This window comes from Phalacrocorax carbo, chromosome 5 (assembly GCF_963921805.1).
Source record: "Phalacrocorax carbo chromosome 5, bPhaCar2.1, whole genome shotgun sequence".
NCBI classification, from domain to species: Eukaryota; Metazoa; Chordata; class Aves; order Suliformes; family Phalacrocoracidae; genus Phalacrocorax; species Phalacrocorax carbo.
Window position 1 is genome coordinate 62,677,750 of NC_087517.1, and position 22,583 is coordinate 62,700,332.

Genomic DNA, 22,583 nt, shown 5'->3' on the forward strand with positions numbered 1-22,583 from the left:
GAACGGGATGATGAAGAAGCAGGGCCATCACGAGAAGAGGAAGAAGTCATAAATGAAACAGAGACCACCCAATCCCTGTCCTTGAGTGAGTTGAGAGACATGTGAAAAGATTTTAGCCATCGTTCAGGTGAGCACATTGTCACCTGGCTGCTCTGATGCTGGGATAATGAGGTAGTAGCCTGGAATTAGAGGGAAAAGAAGCCAAACAACTGGGATCCCTCTCTGGGGAAGGGGGTGTTGACAAAGCAATTGGAAAAAAACCACAAGCCCTCAGCCTCTGGAGGCAACTCCTGTCCGGAGTGAAGGAAAGGTATCCCTTTAAAGATGTTACATATTGCCTAGGAAAATGGACAACCATGGAGAAAGGCATCCAGTATCTAAGGGAATTAGCTGTGTTTGAGGTGATTTATGGTGACCTGGACCATCAACAGTCATCCAAAGATCCAGATGAAGCCCAGTGCACACGACCCATGGGGCGGAAGTTTGTACGGAGTGCACCATCCTTGTATGCAAACTCATTGGCAGTAATGTCCTGGAAAGGGGACGAGGCACCAACAGTGGCGGAGGTGATTGACAGACTCCAGGATTACGAAGCAAATATCTCTTCCTTGCTAGTCTCTGCTGTGGAGAAACTATCCTGAGAGGTCCAGCAACTCAAAGAAGATATGTCCTGCGCCCCACCTCTACAGGGTAGTGTCTCAGCTGTTAGGAATAAGTGTCCTTTGGCTCAAAGGAGAGGATACAGACCACGGGCCACCCTATGGTTCTACCTGCGTGACCACAGAGAGGACATGAGGAGGTGGGATGGCAAGCCTACCTCGACCCTAGAGGCACCGGTACGTGAACTGCAAGGAAGAACAATCAGTCAGGGAGGTTCTTCCAGGAAAGCTGCTGCTCCAGTTTCCAGCGAGCAGGTCCCCAGAGAGAGGAGCAGAAGTGCTGATTTTATTTCTGAGCTTAATAGAGAGACTCGTAAGTCACATTTACAGGAAGTGAGTTCAAATGCCATGACCAGGACTAGGGGGGCTCTGCCTCCAGCCAGGAGGAGGAAAGGGATAACCGGGTTTATTGGACTGTGTGGATCTGATGGCCCGGCACATCCGACCCACAGGAGTATAAAGCTTTAGTGGACACCGGTGCACAGTGCACCTTAATGCCATCAAACTACATAGGGGCAGAACCCGTCAGTATTGCTGGAGTGACAGGGGGATCCCAAGAGCTAACTGCATTGGAGGCTGAAGTGAGCCTAACCAGGAAGGAGTGGCAAAAGCACCCCGTTGTGACTGGCCCAGAGGCTCCGTGCATCCTTGGCATAGGCTACCTCAGGAAAGGGTATTTCAAGCACCCAAAAGGGTACAGGTGGGCTTTTGGTGTAGCTGCCTTGGAGACAGAGGATTTTAAACAGCTGTCTACCTTGCCTGGTCTCTCGAAGGACCCTTCTGTTGTGGGGTTGCTGAGGGTCAACGAACAACAGGTGCCGATCGCCACCACAACAGTGCATTGGCATCAATATCGCACCAGCTGAGACTCTCTGATCCCCATCCATGAGCTCATTCACCAACTGGAGAGCCAAGGAGTCATCGGTAAGACATACTCACCCTTTAACAGTCCCATATGGCCAGTGGGGAGATTTAATGGAGAGTGGAGGCTAACATTAAACTATCGTGGCCTGAATTAAGTCACTCCACCGTTGAGTGCTGCTGTGCCAGACATGCTAGAACTTCAATACGAACTGGAGTCAAAGGCAGCCAAGTGGTATGCCACAACTGATACCGCTAATGCATTCTTCTCAGTCCCTCTGGCAGCAGAGTGCAGGCCACAGTTTGCTTTCACTTGGAGGGGCGTCTAGTAGACCTGGAATCGACTGCCCCAGGGGTGGAAACACAGTCCTACCATTTTCCATGGACTGATTCAGACTGTACTGGAACAGAGAGAAGCTCCAGAACACCTTCAATAAGATGACATCATCATGTGGAGCAATGCAGCAGAAGAATTTTTTGAGAAAGGAGAGAAAATAGTTCAAATCCTTCTGAAAGCTGGTTTTGCCATAAAACAAAGCAAGGTGAAGGGACCTGCACAAAAGATCCAATTCTTACGAATCAAATGGCAAGATGGATGTCGTCAGATCCCAATGGATGTGACCAACAAAGTAGCAGCCATGTCTCCACCAACTAGCAAAAAGGAAACACAAGCTTTCTTGGGTGTTGTCGGTTTTTGAGAATGCATATTCCACATTACAGTCTGATCGTAAGCCCTCTCTATCAAGTGACCCAGAAAAAGAATTATTTCAAATGGGGCCCTGAGCAATGACAAGCCTTTGAACAGATTAAACAGGAGATAGTTCATGCAGTAGCTCTTGGGCCAGTCTGGGCAGGACAAGATGTAAAAAACGTGCTCTACACCACGGCTGGGGAGAATGGCCCTACCTGGAGCCTCTGACAGAAAGTGCCAGGGGAGACCCGAGGTTGACCCCAACGGTTTTGGAGTCGGGGATACAGAGGGTCCAATGCCCGCTATACTCCAACTAAAAAGGAGATACTGGCAGCATATGAAGGGGTTCGAGCTGCTTCAGAAGTGGTTGGTACTGAAGCACAGTTGCTCCTGGCACCCCGACTGCCAGTGCTGGGCTGGGTGTTCAAAGGAAACATCCCCTCTACACACCATGCAACTGATGCTACATGGAGTAAATGGGTTGCACTGATCACCCAGTGGGCTCGAGTAGGAAACCCCAGTCGCCCAGGAATCTTGGAAGTGATCATGGACTGGCCATAAGGCAAAGATTTTGGATTATCACCAGAGGAGGAGGTGACATGTGCTGAAGAAGCCCCACTCTATAACAAACTGCCAGAAGATGAAAAGCTGTATGCCCTATTCATTGATGGGTCCTGTTGCCTTGTGGGAAAGCACCGGAGATGGAAGGCCGCTGCATGGAGTACTGCATGACAAATAGCAGAAACTGCTGAAGAAGGTGAATCGAGCCAGTTTGCAGAGGTAAAGGCCATCCAGCTGGCCTTAGACATTGCTGAACGGGAAAAGTGGCCAGTGCTCTATCTCTATACTGACTCCTGGATGGTGGCGAATGCCCTGTGGGGGTGGTTACAGCTTGCTTCCACTAGCAAAGCAACTGGCAGCGCAGGGGCAAACCCATCTGGGCTGCCACATTGTGGCAAGATATTGCTGCCCGGGTAGAGAACCTGGTTGTAAAGGTACGTCATGTGGATGCTCACGTCCCCAAGAGTTGGGCCACTGAAGAACACCGGAACAACCAGAAGGTGGATCAGGCTGCCAAGATTGAAGTGGCTGAGGTGGATCTGGACTGGCAGCGTAAGGGTGAACTATTTCTAGCTCGATGGGCCCATGACACCTCAGGCCATCAAGGGAGAGATGCAACATACAGGTGGGCTCATGATCAAGGGGAGGACTTGACCGTGGACGCTATTGCACAGGCTATCCACGAATGTGACACATGCACTGCAATCAAGCAAGCGAAGCGGGTAACGCCTCTGCGGTATGGGGGACGATGGCTGAAATATAAATATGGGGAGGCCTGGCAAATTGACTCTATCACACTCCCACAGACCCTCCAAGGCAAGCGCCATGTGCTTACAATGGTAGAAACAACAACTGGCTGGCTGGAAACATATCCCATGCCCCATGCCACTGCCCGGAACACTATCCTGGATCTTGAAAAACAAGTCCTGTGGTGACATGGCACCCCAGAGAGAACTGAGTCAGACAACAGGACTCATTTCCAAAATAACCTCATAGACACCTGGGCCAGAGAGCACGGTATTGAGTGGGTGTATCACATCCCCTATCACGCACCAGCCTCTGGGAAAACTGAATGGTACAATGGACTGTTGAAAACTACGCTAAGAGCAATGGGGGGTGGAACATTCAGGCACTGGGATACACATTTAGCAAAAGCCACGTGGTTAGTCAACACAAGGGGATCTGCCAATCGAGCTGGCCCTGCCCAGTCAGAAATCCTACATACTGTGGAAGGGGATAGAGTCCCTGTAGTGCATGTGAAAAAATATGCTGGGGAAAACAGTCTGGGTTCTTCCTGCCTCAGGCAAAGGCAAACCCATTTGTGGGAGTGCTTTTGCTCAAGGACCTGGGTGCACTTGGTGGGTGATGCAGGAGGATGGAGAAGTCTGATGTGTGCCTCAAGGGGATTTGACTTTTGGCAAAAACAGTCAATGACTGAATGGCACAATGCAAACTGCTATATAATACTGTGTGCCATCTCTATGTTGTATCAATGATATCATAGTACAAACCTCCCAATCCATGCAAGATGAACTTTGATGAAACAAGCAAGTGCAGCAGTGATGGAACGATGACCGACTCGGTATGCAGCAACCCAACGCCACACACACCATCTCTCCCACCCTAAAAGACTGATACAACAGATGGAGCCCAGAGTCATGGACTGGGTGAACTCAATGGACATTTTTATGGACATTTTACATGGAAATTCCACAGACTAAGGACTGATGTCTGTGTATTATGTTAAAGGATGGGAAGGGGAGGGGTGATGGTTGGTAAGGTTGTATTGGATCGTATGGGACCTGGGCATGGTGTAAATGGTATGGAATAAGGGGTGGAGAATGTGCTGGTTTTGGCCGAGAAGGGGTTAATTCTCTTCACTGTAGTGCATGTGGTGGTCAGGGACCCTTCTAGCTTCCCATGCTCTGACACGTGGGCAGGGGGCTGGGAGGGGCAGGGCCATGGCCAAGGCAGCTGACCCCAACTGGCCAATGGGATGTTCGTTACATACCATGTGACACCATGACCAGTATATTAATGGGGGTAGTTGTGGCTCAGGTTGGTGAAGTGTCAGGTCAGCAGGCGGTGAGCGGCTGCGTCAGGTGTGGTTTGTTTTGGTGGTTCATCCCCCTCTCCCCGGGTTTTGCACTTCTTGTTGTTTTCCTTTCCATTGCATTTTTGTTGTTGGTTTTTTAATTTTAATTATTAAACTGTTCTTATCTCAACCCACGAACGTTACCCTTCTGATTCTCTCCCCCATCCCACCGGTGGGGGAGTGAGCGAGCAGCTGTGTGGGGCTGAGTTGCTGGCTAAACCACGACACTTTACAGAATGCACAAACTTAATAGAAATATCCACAAAAAGAAATAGAACAGTAATTAAGATGAAGTATTGTTTAGTACATGATGTATTCTCCAATCTTTTTCCAGGACTCTACGTCTGTTTATTACCAGTTGTGCTATGTATTTCTCAGTGAATCATGTCACCCCTAGGGAAAAAATCATCTCCCTCTCTCCTTTAATCTAAAAAGGCAAAAATTTGCTTCATTCTATTTTGTTAAGAACAGCCTATGGGCCTTGGGTCCTGAGAAGAGTTTAAAAGAAGTTTCATTTTGTCCCTGTGATTATTTTGGAAGGTAATGGTATTTCTCTTGAATTGGTACAGTTATGTGATTGGCTGGAGAGTTTGTAATCGCTTACCAGAGAAAACAGACTTCACTGAAAAGGTCTACCTGGGCAAAAATATGCTATATGTTGAAAATACTTTAAAACAAAGCAGCATCAGTTAAAAGCTGTGAACACTGACAATGTAACGTACCACACAGATGTAATGCAAGTGAAACTGAAAACTGTGTGGAAAACTAACTACTGCTGTGATCAGTGGTTGCTGCCTGCCCCTCCCTGCCCAATACAACCCTTCCCAGATTTTGTTCTTTTGTTAGCAATGAATCAACATGAAGCTACAACATTCCTGATTAATATGGCTGAAATCAAAGTCAAATGACTCCCATCTGGAACAAGACTAGCCAAACCAATGCTCAGCTTACAAGTGCAAAAATTGCTTTCATAAACATATTCTGTACAACTCTTATCACAGAAAGTGCATGTTTAACTCCACCTGGGAATTGCCATCTGCCAACAGCAATTATTAATATGTTCTCTTGCTAGAATGTTTTTAGAACAGATTTAAAACTTCTGATATAATGGTTTGTTGAGGTTTTCAGATGAAAATCCTATTTGGCATTCTAAGCCAGAGGAGAACAGTCGACGTACTCCAATTCTGGGCTAAAATTACTTTTTGGTATTAGAAGAATCCTACTTAAGTAGCACAAAAAAGTTTATCTACGTATTTTCTAATTGTGGAAAACACTAGTGTAGTTCATTATGAACACACCTTTTGAACAGAACTCTTAATTATTGCTGTGATTAGAACCAAAACCAATCAAAACCTTTACCTGAACTGAAGACAGCTATAATTATTCTTTATTTTTTCCCATCAGCTACGGGCATCTCCTTCAACATATGCACTTGTAGTAACTGTTTTACCTGATTTGTTCTTTCTGTCAGATGTATCATCCAGGGCTGACAATGCAGTAGAGATGCTCTTCTGAAGATCATGGTTACCCCCCACAGAATCATCCTCATCAGAAGAAAATGAAGGCAATGTTTCTAAATTTTTCTTAAGTTCTTCATCAACTTTTTTGGTTGGACTTTCTCCACTAACCTCAGCAGCTGCAGCTGCTGCTGCTGCTGGCTGAGGCTTTGCAGAGGACTGCAGGCAAGGGGCGCGAACTATTTGGGTAACTGGTCGCCTAGTCCTATTTGGCATTCGTACAGCTGGAGCTGAAAACTGTTGCCTAGGCCCAGACTTTAGAAAGTCTAAAAAAGATGCGATAAATCCTGTTTTAACTTCAGGCTGTTTTTCTTCAACTTCTTTAATTTTTTGCCTCATTCTTTCCTGATGCTGGTAAGTATCATAACAACTTTCAGAAACAGGAGAAGAGTATGCCAAACATGAGTCATTTCCTCTTGAATTTTGAAGTTTACACTGTCCACTTCTTTTTACCTGTTTCTGAATCGCACTGTCATCTTCTGCAGCATTTTTGTTTTGGCTTTTTCCTTTGCTTTTTTTCTTCTGAAGGTTCCCTTGAGTTAAATCTTGGCATTCTTCTTCAGCTCTACCAATGGTTCCGTCTCCACTGTGGGGCACAGACAGTGGCTGCAATGGACACTTTGACTGGTTACTTGCTACTGTGCCATCATCACCACCCATATTAAAATCATTCTCTGAAGCAGCACTTTCTTCACTTAGACTCTTACCGCTTGAAACAAATTCTGTCTCTCTTGCATTCAGTATACCATCAGCAGAAGCATCATTGTCTTCTTCAGACTCGTGACTGATGCTAGACTGTTTCTTAACTGAAGCAGACCCTTGTTCTTGCTCCTCTTGGCCAGAGCCAAGGGTTGGAGAGGTCATCCTTGCTGGTACATTTTGATCAGAAGTTTCAAGGTGTTGTTGATCAAGGTTTACAGCTTTTGTCTGTATTGTTGACACTGGTGTAAGATTTATAGTAATTTGGCCTCCATTCAGAGATATATTACTTATGCTTGCTGGCTTTCCAACTATAGCAGGTGAGGCACTGAAACCAGAAGACACATGTCTTACATCCATTGTTCGGAACTGTGTTTTAGACTCCTCCCTGTTTTCAACAGACTGTATTTCCTCTTCATTAGAAGCTGATTTGGCAAAGTCAGATGGTGTCACTCCACAAGCTGCTGCTGTTGCTGCCAAGATGTCATCTACATTGGATAATATATTCCTTTCATCACTGAGAAGTATAGATTCTGGGAAACATATTGAACTTAGAGAAACAAACTGATTTTTTGAATCGTGTTGATTTGTCTGAGTAAAATGATCTTTTGTTGTCAAATGTTGCTGTAGTGGTTTTGAGGGCCCGGAAATGTCCATTTTCATTACTTCTGAATTCTGAGTATGAAGCTGTTGCTGAGAATGACTCCCATTACTTTGAATAATATGGCCATCCATCTGAAGGAATGGATGTGTCACTTGTTGAGGACTCTGTATTCTTTGCACTTGTGGTGATGCCTTAGCTTGTCCTAAACCTGACTGCAGTATTGACTGATGAAGAATCTGCAAGTCACAGGCTGACTCCAGAAGTACCTGTGCACTGGGCAAACACAGCTGATGACCATGTCTTAAAGCATGAGGTTGAACCTGCGAAATGACTTGGCCTTGCTGCTCGTGAGCTTTACTTTCATGTACCTTATGCATAAGAGAATGTTGCTGGTTTAGTTCTTTAGCACTCACAGTTACTTGGGTTGTTTGCATTAAATTAGCTGTCTTTTTTATATCATGGCTTAGGCTAGTGATATGGCCAATATGTTGTGAAAGCTGTTCCACAGAATTGACCATTCTTTCATCTTTTTTTGTTCCTTGAAGAGTAAGTCCGACAACTTGATCTTCAAGACGAGAGTTACTTCTGATTACACTTTGAGAGTATCTGTCATCTGCTTTTGAGACCCTATAGGATGCATCCTGAGCATTGATTTCCTCATCGGTTAGCCTTTGAGTAGAAGATTCAAGAGAAGCTTGCTGTTGCAATGCCTGCATATCCTGCATTGATAATTCCTCCTCTTGTTTTGATGAGGCATACAAATTAGAGTCAGACTTCCTTTTAACGTATGACTTTGTTTCCGAGGGAGGCCTGTTGTTCTGCAGTGCCTGTGAATGAGCTGGGGATCCAAAAGGAGGAGACTGAACACATGGCAAAAACTTTTGAGACTGCGGCGAGGAGGATTCTTGAGACTGAGAGTTCTGAGAAGAATGTAAAGAAATGTAGCTCTGATTAGGACTTGAGGCTGGAAGAGTTTGTATCCGAGGAGAGGCATTAAAGGAAAGAGAAGGTGATGTTAATGTTAATGACTGTCCTGAAGAATAGCTTTCTGAAGGACTAACAGCTGATAAAACTTGTGATTGAGATGAAAAACTAACTTGGGATTGGCTAACTGGAGATAAACCCTGAGAGTGACCAGAAGAATAGCTCTGAGATTGACTGACTGAAGAAAGTTCCCTTGTTTGCCCAGAGTAGTTCTCATTTGGAACTGAAGTCAATACCTGTTCCTCTGAGGAGTAAGTCAGAGTTTGACTATCAGAAGTAATAGCTTGTGATTGCCCAGAAAAAGTCAATGTTTTATACAGTGAGGGCAGCTTCTCAACCTTGCTGGATGAGAAATCCTGTGAGTGACTGACAGGTGGCACATTCTGAGGCTGGGATGAAACATAGTTTTGGGACTGGCTGACTGACAAGAGGCTTGGGAGCTGTGCTGTAGAATAGATCTGTGCTTGGCCTGCAACGACAGAACTCTGGTTTTGTGCAGTTTTGGCATAGCTTTGTGTCTGCACAGCAGGAGCTACACTTTGAGGTTTGGGGGTCTTTGTTGACCTGGGAGGCTGCTTCATGGAACAGTTTTTCACTTTTGCTGTGGAAGCAGATGGAAAACCAGGTGAGGGAATTGCAGATGTGTATGACTGAGCAAGTTCTACCGTGACTTGAGAAGCCTTCTGCTGTGGTCCTCCATTGCTCACCTGAGTAACATCTCCAACTGGACTGCAGGATAATGCTGAGTGCCTAGATGTATCCTGAAAATTAACGCCACTTGTACTCGTTAAATAGCTGTGTAAGGAATGCTGTGAAACAGTCAGTTGAGCCTGAACAGACTGAGTACTTGAAGGCCGCTGATGGTGTTTAATAACACTACATTCTCGCTGAAGTGCTCTATCAATAGAAGCAGTAGAACCAGTAAAGACAGATGTGCTATATGCCTGAGAAACCTGCTGAGCTCCTCCAAGAGTTGAAGGCAACAAACTAAATTGAGGTTGCAAAAGATGGGGTGCAGATTCTTGAGCAGAACGATATGTTGATGACTGAGGTGGTATACTGGTACTTAAAACAGAACTGCCTAGGCGCTCAAATGTCAAAGGAGTTGGAACAGTGCCTTGTGACGTTTTAATCTGTAATAAAGGATCATGGGTAGTTAAGAGACCATTTGACGTAGCACTGAAAGTAGTATCTTGAAGAGTAAGAGAAGGGGTAGTAGCAAAGTTTCTACTGCTGAAAGTGTTGGGATGCTGATATGCTGATAAAGCAGATGTTGGTGGAAATGTTCCAGAGGTTGGCAAAGCTCCAGTAACAAATAGTTCTGTGGCTGTTGATGAATGCATACCTGGAAAAAAACAAAAACAAAACAAGACAGGAAAAACAGCATAAGAGCTTTACAAGTTACAACAATCTGCATTTCTATTACTCATTTAATTGTAAAATCTTACAGCATTTACAAATATAACCTCCTTTAGAGTCACCACCCTTTTCAACAAAAACATATAAAGGGAGGCACTTATTGTGGGTAATTTTCAAACTGGAAGTGTGGGGATTTTTTAAGAATTCTAAATTCTATACCTACAGAGAATTGCCAAGGGAAAAACCTCATATCTTTTAGATACAAATCGTGGATAAAAAAAATCGTACAAGATTAATTCTGCTTTGAAACTGAAGGCTCTTAATTCATTTTTCTTTCAGTTTAAAAAGAAGTTTGTAGTAGAGGACAACTGATCAAAAGCCCTGGACACCTTTAATATATAGTAAAAAGGCAAAACTACACCTTACCAACTGTAACACATATACACTTATAGGAGCAATCCTGCGTTTACTCCCACCAATACTTTATAACTCACTTTATGGGAAACATTTCAGAGCTTACAGTGAAACGGGCAAGGGCCTATACACTTTGCAATACATGTTTCTTAAAAGAGGGCTTTAACTTTCAATAAAAAGATTGAATATGATTTGTACACTTTCTAAAGCGAGAGTCCAAAATATCTCACAGACAGCAACTATCTGCACAGTGCAATAGCAACTATCCAACTGAAAGGTATACCACTACTTATTTGCACCTGGACATTGGTATGACATCCTGGGTTAAATAAGATTTCTCAACAGAATATACGACTCCAACTGAAATATGAGTGTGAAATTCCCTTGCCAGCTTTGGAGCTTACAGCAGTGATCCATAATGTTCAGTGCTTTTCACTCTGTAAACAATAGGTACTGGTGAAATTTGTGTACTATTTCCAAAGTCTATAAATGAAAGTGGAGAATGAAGTTTATTCTCAGAGGCTTAAACTTCATGTAAAGGAACCTGTAAAGGAATCAGTTTCCACTGGGAAATTTGCAAGAGCGTGCAAATCAGAAAAGAAAATTAAAATCACTGGTATAAATTGACCTTTTTCAGTTCTTGGATACTTGAAACAGCTTTTAGCTTCAGATCATTTAAGAATAAATAAAAAACTCTCAGTAAATAAAGCTTATTTTGAGACAGATTTTCATTTTAAAATATATTAAGTCCTCTGAAACTGACTGCAACTTAATCACACAATTCTTTGGAAGTTCCAGATGAAGCTGTGAAAGAAAGTCTTTGTTTCACCCTTTCAGTTCAAGACAAACTGATATGAAGAGGCGTGATACTGAAGGAATACCAAGGTATTTTTTCATGAGTCAACAATAAGGTCTTTCTGAGTAAAAAAGTATAAGCAGTGTTCTAATGCGGTTTTTCCCCCTATTCTAAAAAACTGCAACATCATGTACAACTGGGTTCTCTTTTACTGATGCCTACCACTAACACAAAGGTAGGGGCATCCAGAAGCATCAAAGACGGGAAAGAATTTATACCTATTTTAACTGCAGATGTTAATTTCTCATCTAACCTGTATTTTTGCCTTCTCTTCCATAAATTAAAGCCCTTCCTACTATGAAGGTAATTTCTTAACCCAGAAAAGAGCCAGCCACAGAAGCACTATTATGATAGAACGCCTGGATTTTACATTTTACTTTTCATAGAAGAGCAGACAAAAGGTATGGCAAAGGTAGTAAGTTGTGTGCACAGACAGCCCCCACTACCCTAAGAAATGAGAACGCTGATAACACATCTCGCATCAAAGGAAGGCTTGGTAGGACAACATAATAAACATGCTGTTCCTCTTTTCCCCCAAAAATCAGCAGTTGCAGGGTGCAGAAGAAAACCCAAAGTAAAAAACCCTTCTAAAGAAGAGTAAAGAGCACTTGTTTTCCCTCATCAAAAAAAGTTTGTAGAAGACAAAGCTCTCAGAAGGCACTTGGGAGGACTGAGTGATACAGAAAAGCAAAAGTATTAAAGGACAACAGAAAGCTCAAAGAACTGGCAATGTTGAAAGCGGGCTTACTGAGGAGTTCTTAGTAATGAGTACTGAGAAGTCTCTCAATCACTGGTATCAACACCAAACCCGACCCACAGCATGTCTCCCCATTCTTCACAATTCACTGTTAGGCAGGCTGCAATGGAGAAAATGCTAGGATGAAAAGAAAAAGAGATTTCTTCCCAGCTGATAATCTGATTGAGGATGGGTCATCACAACTCTAAACACCACTGATTAATATTAAGGGGTTTTGTTTTGGTTTGTTTTTTTTTTTTTTTTTTTTTTTTTACAGACTAACAGCGTGTCTTCACCTGTGCTCCCACATTTCTGCTTTTATCCATGGTGAATAAAAGCCCCATTCTCTCTTCTCAACTTTTTGAGTAGCTCTTCACAGAATGCAGCTGCACGTTACACTTAACACACCAAGTGCAAACCTTCAACGAAAGGATTGCTCAACTCTTCCTTCTTCCTACCTTATGCCTCCTCCCCTAAATCAGAACCAGCAATCATACAGCTGCATGGAGACACAGATCAGCATGCTGATACAGTGGAAAACCATCCCACCAATGGAAAAAAAAACCAATAACACCCACCCAAACATTTTCTGTCAGATCAGTGAATAGATCTGATTCACTGTACAGCTGCACAATCACTACATAAGATTAAGCATAACTTGAAGCTACCCACAGATGCAGTTGCAACACTTATCTTGGTATGGCTATCTATAGCAAGCTCAAAATATGCAAAGCTTCCTGCTCTGCACAGAAGGCTTGACAGATGGGGGAGGTTTATAGGAGGCACTCTGCCAAAAATGATGGCATGTTTGTTTATTTGTAAGTTAGATCACTTATTTCTATGCGACATGAACCTAGGACCCTCTTTTTGAGAGCACCTTCCTCATTACTTCCGTGTACAAAGTTATCCACAGACTTTTAGTAATAACACCACAGAAGAAGAACTATGACAGGAAACAGAGTTTGAGAGCGAAAGATCTGCTAGGGTCTACAAGTACCTGAATACACTTATGGTGTTAGATTAATTCCAAACAAAGTTGGAGAATAAATTTGACTCATTAGACAAAATAATATCCTATACATCTAAATTCCTTCTACACAATTAGAACTTCTGCTTATGTAATTCTTCTAGTAGAATTCTTCTCCTAATACAATTTCATTGATTTTGAGATTTTTAAATACTGAGAAGGAAAAGAGGTGGAAGACATGTAGCCTTTTCAGCTACTCAGGATATTTTTGTTTCAAGTTCTCCCAAACATTCAATATAATCATGCCAAAATTTTATTTCAAGAGAAATTTTTCACCTGTCTGCCAGGAAGGAGCCCTGAATTGTGGTAAAAGGGTAGATCCTGAAGAGACTGCCTGAGCGGTACGAGACTCAATAGCAGAGAGAAAATTCATAACTGAAGAAGTTTCCTTAGTGTTACTCCCAGCACTGTGCATACTGGTATCAAATATTCCTGAAAGACCTAGATGAGGGTGGAGGGAAATGAAACAAAAGAAACAGACAATTCAGATGAACTTATAAGAAGCTCAATCAAATAACAAGGATATTTTTAGTAAATTATGAATGTATAATGTATGAAACATTAGCAACATGATTAAAGTACATTGATTATTCAGTGTTTAACTGTTTTACAATGTTGCAAACTGGAAAGTGTAAACTGAAACTTGAGTATACATTTTAAAATCTATTATTAAATGCCAAATACGATGCTTGAAAACAGTATTTAGGTCAACCAATAAAATTCTCCCTTCATCTGAAGATTTGCTGTTCCACTTTTTACATGAACTGTTTAAACATTCATAATTCCTTCTGAAATGGGTTCAATTTCTCTGCATCAACCTTTCCTCCCTTTGGGCAGCAGTTGGACTTTGTAGCAGTTTGGACTTCTCTGAGGATGGGCTCAAGAAAAGGGGTTCTGGTTGTAAATCCTATTTCATCAAACACCTTTGCATGTTCCCTGTTGCTCACACCTCTCAAGGGCAGGGGGCTTGATGTGAAGCACTGGAGAGACCCAGAGTTTTGAGTAACAGAGATCATGTCAAGACTGCAGGCTCTGCACCCTGAAACGTTCTTTGCAGTTCTGACTCCCCATCATCCTGATTGGGAACCTGGCCAAGAGACCACACATTCCAGCCAGTAGGTGAGTTCAAATATCTTTCCTTAGAAACTGTTGCAAAGCAAGTGTGAAGAGGTCATGCCCTGTCTTCTCCTGATGTGGAGAGAGGATACCATCAGGATCACAAACAGATCCTGATGCAGATGTAACATCACCTGACCTGTTAATATATTTGAAGTAAATTTTAACTTTCCCCAGCCCTGGCTTAGTCTGCACATGTAAGTACTAGCAACGCTGTTCAAACTTGCATTAGTTTTGCATTTGCTTCTGTCTAAAAGAATTGGCATGATTCCTGCAGCTGTCTTTGGGGCATACTTAACGCTTGGCCCTTATGCATAGGACAAATCCTGAAAAGCTCTATTTTAAAGAATAAATGCAGTTTCTTTAAGAACCAATAATAAGTTATTGAGCATAATCCCCCTCATATTTTCCTTTCTACTTATGACATGTTGATAAAAGCTAGGAACTGATTCTTAACTTTCTACCACAAACTTGGCTTTCCTAATACCACTTGCCACCATCTGTATGACAAACTCCGATTATAAAAGTAATCAAGTTAAATCTAAATTACATAGCAGGTTTGGGGTTTTTTTTTTTTGTCTTTAGCTATTTAAACTGTAATCTCATGATATGGATAGTTACCAGCAGGATGGTGTGTAGTAGAGTATCCAGAGAGCTGATGAGAAGCTGTGTATGTCTGTCTGTGAAGATCTGTTTCTGAATGTGATGAATGTCCTCCTCCATAGCTTAAGCTAAGGAATAAATTAAACATTATTAACAAAAATATACAACTATAGAAACAAAGTACAACTACGAAATCCCAACCACAAACCGAAAAGTTGCAGAAATAAAAGAGAACACAAGCCCAAGCTCTGACAGATGTGGTTGTGCTAGGACATCACTGAAAATGTTAAGCAGTTTAAAAAAGTACTACGAAACCTAATGAGCTAAAGGAGGGGGGGATAAAAACCAAAACCAACCTTACAAAAATCAAAGTTGATCATGGAAAAGTCTACAAAGAACTAGTTCAGAAAAAGAGAGGGCTTCCTAGCTGAACCATAAGGAACACCGGATGGACACTTTTTGTAATGATTTACTGATGTAAATCTGCAAAGCAGACGACTACGTGCCCACTTTAACATTTCAATTTCTGATTCCATTAAAACTTACAGGACCAGATTTAATACAAAGGCTGGCATGTCTAGGAAGCTGTGGGAACAACAGGTGTTTTAAAGATTTGAGGTTTTTTGGTACAATTCTAACAAAACTGACAGTGAGAGCACTAGCAAGTGACAGATCTCAGTCTTCAGACCTCCTAGTATGAAATATAAGTTAAAGATGCACAGTTTTTATTTAACATTTTGAAATGAGTCATCAAAATTAACATGATGTTTTAATCAGACTTAATGGAAGGAAACTGAAAACATACAGTGTCTAGGCCATGCAAAAGCAATAATGCAGAAAATAATAAAATGCTATCTAAACATCAAGCAACATTAGGAACTTGTCAAAAGTACTAATGATTTCCAACTTAAAAGGCAGAAAAAGGAGGGGGAAGCAAAACAAAATCTCAAAGATTTCAAGATTCCACAGGTTCAGCTCTATACAACACCTGTGAAATTGAAAACTTGAAAGCCAGCATGACCTAGTAACCATTTATCTTCTCTTGTTGTGTTTTGGATGTTAAGTTTACAGGTAGCTGCTACTTACTCTAGTGCACATGTGAGATTGCTTTAAATTCAAAATTCAATTGTAAACATGCCAAAAAGCCCCAAACAGTGAAACCCACAACCCTCCCTGCTGACTGCTGTAAGGGAGACTTCCCCTACTCTGTTTCATCCCCTGGGATGAGGGGGCAGTCACTCTGCATAAGGGAAAAATTGAACACTTGATGCCAGGAATCATGACATCATGGGAAACTTTTATAGAAGTCACCAAACAACATAAAAATTGGCAACACCACTGGATTTGCTTCATTTTCATTAAGATGACAAGAGGATGCAGCGGAGATCTGATGAGCCTGTAAGAGCACCGTGACTCCACGCATTATGAACTAGCAAGACCCTGTCTGCAAGGGACACAACATTTTAGATTAACCTCCATGCCTGAGATGCACTAACAGAGGACATATTTTCCAGTTCAGCTCCTTAGAGCATAGCAGTGCTCCTACAGTCAGCAGGCCAGACTAAGGCACAAGCATAGAGAATGAACCAAAATCCTTTGAAAAAACAACGAACCTCAGCTGCTGCTTTCCTCAGTGGCAGTCCCTGTCTAGCACTTTAACACCTTTCCCAGAAACAATTACCTTTAAGAGAATAGCCAAACGTCAGTTCAGAGCCAACACATTGATGTGCTTGTGTCCTAGAGGACAGATCTTTGCACAATTCAACACCATGTATCAGCAACAGATTTCTATTATGTGCTGGCTGAAATCTAACGATTTGCATCTTTACAACTGGCAGGCATGATTACATGACACTAGGTTATTTTCTGATTTACAGTATTAAAATTTTTAATATTTAAAAATTACAGTAGTGTTCTGCTCAAAACATTATGCATGTAATAATGCCAATTTAGATGCAAATATTTTTACAAGACAAATTTTGAAGTTAAGGTGGTTTGATTTTTTTGGACAAACTTGCATAGCTAGAAAAAACATAACACTTAGGATACATGATGTTTTCTTCAGATTTTTTAAAAAATAAAAATGTGCTACCATGATTCAGTTTAGAAATTATTTTCTCCTGTAGCACATGCATTGTTAGCAAGAGTTATCTTCACCAACACAAACACTAATCTTGTGAAAACTTTCCATGTGTAATAGGTTTTACTTAGTTTTACTCTCAAGTTTTCTTAAAGCTTTTACCTACATAAAAGTAGGTGATGCTGACTCTGCTTTCATATACATTTAAAAGACAAACTATGAAGTGATACTACATGTATTGCTCATACAGTGGAACCCCTTCTTTTCCCCTGTTCGGGTATTTTCAGGCTGAGAGGCTTTTGGCGCTGTAGTGGTATTCTAGGTAAGCAGGCCTACGCTTTGCAACAACATCCTTCCAGATGAGGTGAGACCCACAAAAACCAGTACAGGTTACATCAAGCGATACTGCACCATTCGTCCTCTTACATTGTCACAGTAGAAGCTCATGAGCAAAAAGTGAATGAACTTCACTTGAAATTAACCATCTGAAAATTTGAGAAATTGAAAAATTACTTTGCTGGGGTGGGGTTTTTTTTTGTTGTTTTGGTGTGGTTTTTTTCTAATTTGAAACTTCTACTTATTCTGGTTGCTTGGTGAAGACTGTGATCCATTTTCCCCTCTTCACTCCCTTGCAACAAACATCCTTTTTGTAAAGGAAAGGTATTGTATACTCAAAGACTACAAGATAGCCTAAAACACAAACTTGTAGAGGTGACACAGAACACTTTGAATGATAAAACCAACTTGTAAAAGAAACTTAGACAAAGACTCTGCAGCATGGAGGATGCTTGAATTAACACTGGGATACAAAATAACCTCTGGACTTAGTATCTCAAAAACCTTTTTAATTACCAGAATCTCAAAATTCTAGTAATTAGGAGCATCATGAGAACACGCAAAGTATATGATGACGTTTTTTAAAAAACAAACTCCCATAGGTCATAGTTAACACAACCACAACCTCAAAAATGAATCTGTCTTTCAATAAAAACATTGTATTTATTAGAACAGTTAATTGTTTATTATATAATTACTAGTTGCTGGAATGTAGATTCTTATCTCAAAAAAAACCCCTGCATATATGCCTTCAGTTTACATAAGCTTATCCCAAACACAAGCACAGCAATCTGAAAGAAGATTACTGCCTTAGGGTTTCTTTTTATAAAATTTAGCTTTTAAACAGATGAGCTTACACAGCATGTAATTCACATATCAAAAATACATTAAGCGTGGCAAATAACATTATGGCTATCTAGCCTTTTGTACTCTGCTTTCCAAGTTTGTTAAAATTCCATGAGTTCTTGCTTGTACTCAATGTCAGATTAGTTACTGAAGAAACACATTCACATTACTTGGTGCATTGTTATTTATTATCATTAGTTGCTGTATAGTGTTCCAAAAACACTTCCTGCTTATCACTGACTTATCACAGTGATTTCTCACTTCTACTGGTATAGTTAACTGCACAATGAAGTGATTACTGCTAGAAAGTAATACAAATTTGACATACAAATTTGGAAAATAGTTCCACTGAAGTATTTTTCACTGAAAAGGTCCATTCAATTTTAAAATATTTAAGTGTCCTTTTAGAGCCATGATTATTTGTCACTGCTGTAATGATGCAATCAAAAAACCCTTATGATAACGGAAGTGAAATGGCTCAAATATTAATCTGGATTTTTCAGCTCCACCAGTTGGGCAAATAGATCATTACCTCTCCAGTAAAATTTCTGGAAGAAAAAGTACACTCTTTACACTTAACTGTTTTCTAAAATTCCTCAACCTTGATTTACAACTCCTTTTTCTTAGCCCATATTAAGTCCTTCCTGAATCAACTCTTCTGTTTATATTGCTATTCTTATGATAACTTGTTTCCACAGCATTCTTCAGTCTAATAGTTTCATATGAATTTAGGTCCCCAGCTGCAGAAGGTTATTGGGTTACATTGCACTCACCACTCTCCTCACCTGCCAGCACAATTATCTGGTTTGGTCTTTACACAAGTGGTAGATGCATTTCTCAATTTCAAACTCAGAATGAAGGATCACTTTCACAAGGAAACAAAATTTAGTTGCAATAAGCACTAGACATACAAGTAAGGCTTTATTTTTAATTCTTTTTCTTGAAATAACCTTGCTCTCCTAGGCTTCTATAAAGAACGAAATACAGAAACAAAACAACCTACCTTAGTTTACTTGATACAAAAAGTATCGTTACATGGAATGAGCGCATTTCCATCCTTCTCCTTTATTTTCTAAATCAGTTTTCATTAGAGCTTAGCAATTTTTAAGATTTTTTATTTCTTGTAAGTATATTAACAGCAATTATTCAAGCTCTAGGGAAACATACAATGCTATGTGACAAAAGCAGACCTGGACTTTTAAGCAGCAAAGCATGCTTCTGGGTGCAATATCTTGTTCTTTTGTTCTCAGGCATTTTGCTACTTCTGCCTCTGATATAAAGGAAAATTGCTAAAAAACCACATTAAATCACAGAGCATTTTCAAAGTATTGAAACGGTGCAGGCTGCACTCAAAGTGAAACCGGACACCTGCAAGACAAGTAGTTGCACAGGAAACTCCTGACTGCAGGAGAACTGGGAAGGCCCCTGTGCTCCCGCTGCCCCAAGAGGGGAAGCCTCCTCGCCCCAACCTCAGGCTCCTGCCCAGACTAACAACTCTGAGATCCAAAACAACCAAACCCAATGAGACAAAAGGCAACAACCCAGTACGCACCATACAAGTGACCAGATTTGAGGCCGACGAGGGAAACTATTTGATTTCACCTTTGGGCAGCCTGCTCAACCTTACTGAAAACAAGAAGAGCTTCCCTACTCCTGCAGGGAGATGACTAGGCATACGGTCCACTTCTTATTAAATCACCAAAAAGGAGATGAAAAAAACCAGTGATAGCCTTGTACTGACAAGGAAATACCTTAAAACTCACACTTTGCATTTTATCTGACTTGACATACATGCGAAATAGGAGAAATATTACTCGAATTTCCCCTTCTACCCCAAAGGTCAGGTACTTGGCAAAGGAGTCTCTCTTCAACCAGCTCCTTGGCTATGCAATAGCGAGTCCTGGTCAGAGGCTGAAAACAAAGCCGCTTAAGATCCAAAAGACCACAAAAATGACACACACATTTCTAAATATGAAAAATGCTGTTCTAAATATAAGATATACAAACTGATATGCAGCTTACATCCCTTTTTGTCCCCTATATTTGATTTTACATGCGTAAAATACAGTTCCAGCTTGCATTATCTGCTGGCAGGTTCATATTTAGAATTGTTTTAATATTAGATAAGATATTTAATATTCTGCTTAAATATTTAGCTTTGTTAATTTGCCTTTATTCACAGCATCCCATAGAGACAGAATGGAAGAATACTGTTTGGGAACATTACTTGAATTTAATACAGATAAAATGGAGGGTAAATGGCCTTTTAGCCAGCATGCGCTTCAGCTGCCCAATCTAACCACAAAGGAGTTCAGCACCTTTTACTGCAGTCTGACTAGAATGTAATTCAGCATCTAGGGTTCATCTACCTGCAGCTCACAATAAAATTAAAATTTAAAAGCACTGTTACAGGTAGATATATTTACTAAAAAAAAATGAGTTTGATCTTGTATTTTTAAAAAGCAATGACTCTAAGAAAGCAGAATCATGAAGAACGGAGTGATTTGCCTAGAAAGAAAGTTCTACTTAAATGAGTTTGATAACGTCAAATCAATCCTGTCCAATGGACAGGCCAATGCACTTCTGGAGGTTTAAAAGCAAGCCCGTATAGACAACAGAAAATGTTTCAAAAATTAATTCCAATAGAAAACAAAGGAAAACAAACTACTGCTCAGCCCAGAGACTCATTTCAGTGCAAAATATTTATCTAGAAGTGTATACAATTATGTGATTTTTCATCTTTATTTCCCAGCCACAGACAGACTGGGGGGCAGAGAAAAAAAAAAGACACTGCAAGAAGAAAGTTGGTTCAAAGCTTGCAAACATTGGCAGGTTCAGGAAAAAATGGAAACCAGCCTATACCTTGCATCTAATTCCCTGATCCTCTCATAAGATGATACCAGACAAGACAATCCTTAACATTTGAAGATTCAAACACCACACGATTCAAACGACTTGCACAAAGAAAAGAATATTTAACAGTCCAGAATAGTTATGGTATCCACGAGACAAAAGAAAAAATAATCTGCCACTTGAAAAATAAAGTCCATGACCAAGAAATAAGAAAAGCATCTCTAAAGTTAATAGGTCTTAAAAGGTATGTAGAGAGTTCCTTTGGGAACTGTGTACATCTTCAGCGTTTGCCTGGCTTGTTTTTGAATTATCACATAAAAAGTAAATTGATATCAATATTTTAAAGGATTATTAACTATCTAATAATATTATTATTCAAGATAGAAGATGACTTTTAGAAAGTCGGAAAATACAGAATAAGACTCCAGTACTATGGTATTTCAGTAAAATACAGAAGGGTAGTATTTTATCAACAATCTCAACCGCCTGTTGGTTATGTCGCATTCTTCCCTTTTAATGTAATTACAGATTACACATTCAATGTAGAATACATCAAATCATAACATACCAGAGGCAATCACGCTTCACTCTTTCATTAAAGATGAAGTTACAATGTTAACTTCCCACCTCAATTCATACGCCGAGCCACCAAGAGAATGGCTGAGACCACCACGAGATGGACTGAAGACTGCCTCGAGGTACTTGGGAGAGGAAACACTCATTACTTCCTTTCCTTCTAGGAGCTGAGATAGGAGGTTCTGAGAAAGACTCTGAGGTAGAAAATTACATGCAGGGAACTGCCTGAATGAGCAAAAGTTCATACGGTTCCTGTGATTCTTGACCTGAATACATGTTGTACCTTAAGAGAAGAAAATGATTTTATGGCAAAAAAGGTCCATCTCCCTTTTATTCCTATGTTAATGTGTCTGAACTCTTTATGCTTGATCCTTTTAAAAATAAAACCCCCAAAATCGCTTCAGGAAAGCCAAAATAGTCTTAATGGTACTTCAATACCAGAGTGCAAGTGCTGGCTTGTCTGATTAAGTAACCTGTGGAGTTCTTAATAACAAAGACAATTATAATTCTGTTTTCATAAAAATCAGTTAAACTATGTCTTGAAACTAGGTATGTGAAAACTAATGCTCAGATAGAAATGAGCTATTTATAAACTTCAGTTACTATGGAAGGACTGGGCACACTACCTCATGTTCTTATTTTTTAAGGTATACAATGTAAACAATCTTTTTGCTGAGGTTAAATACAGCTGAAAAGCAATATATTCAACAAAGTTGTTTCGGGTTTTTCTACTTTAATGGCAAATACAGTTAGCACTTCTCCTGGCTTTGACTAAAATTCTCAGTAGCCTAACTGAAGCAACTCTCTAAAAGAAATTCTGCGGCTTACAAAAACCAGATACACTACAAAAGGCAAAAAATAGTGACGGTATTTTAAATTTAGAATTAAAATTCTAAATATGAACTACTTCAAATTCCTTTAATGAGGAACTCCAAAGCTCCTAGCCCACTAGCAAGGACCCAGAAGCCAGGGGAGCATCCAGGGCTTTCAGGCTCCCCGCCACGTGCCCAGGAGCAGGGCTGCAGGTCAGGGGTGACTGCCTGGCCGTGGCAGCCCCACATCACTGCAGTCCCTCCGGCCATTACCCCGCAGGGCAAGTGGGGCTGGCAG

General features: G+C 40.8%; 1 protein-coding gene across 3 annotated transcripts in view; it reads right to left on the reverse strand.

Annotated features, from left to right (window-relative positions):
* Nucleotides 1-22,583, reverse strand: part of QSER1 (glutamine and serine rich 1) — a 53,730-nt gene that overhangs the window by 21,237 nt on the left and 9,910 nt on the right. For 2 of the 3 annotated variants that reach the window (XM_064452803.1, XM_064452802.1), the window contains exons 2-4: nucleotides 14,801-14,910; nucleotides 13,340-13,504; nucleotides 6,318-10,016 (exon numbers count right to left, since the gene is read on the reverse strand). In XM_064452803.1, the coding sequence (XP_064308873.1) occupies nucleotides 6,318-10,016; nucleotides 13,340-13,504; nucleotides 14,801-14,910 (3,974 nt within the window). The remainder of the gene's footprint in view (nucleotides 1-6,317; nucleotides 10,017-13,339; nucleotides 13,505-14,800; nucleotides 14,911-22,583) is intronic. The other variant, XM_064452801.1, reaches the window with a different exon arrangement.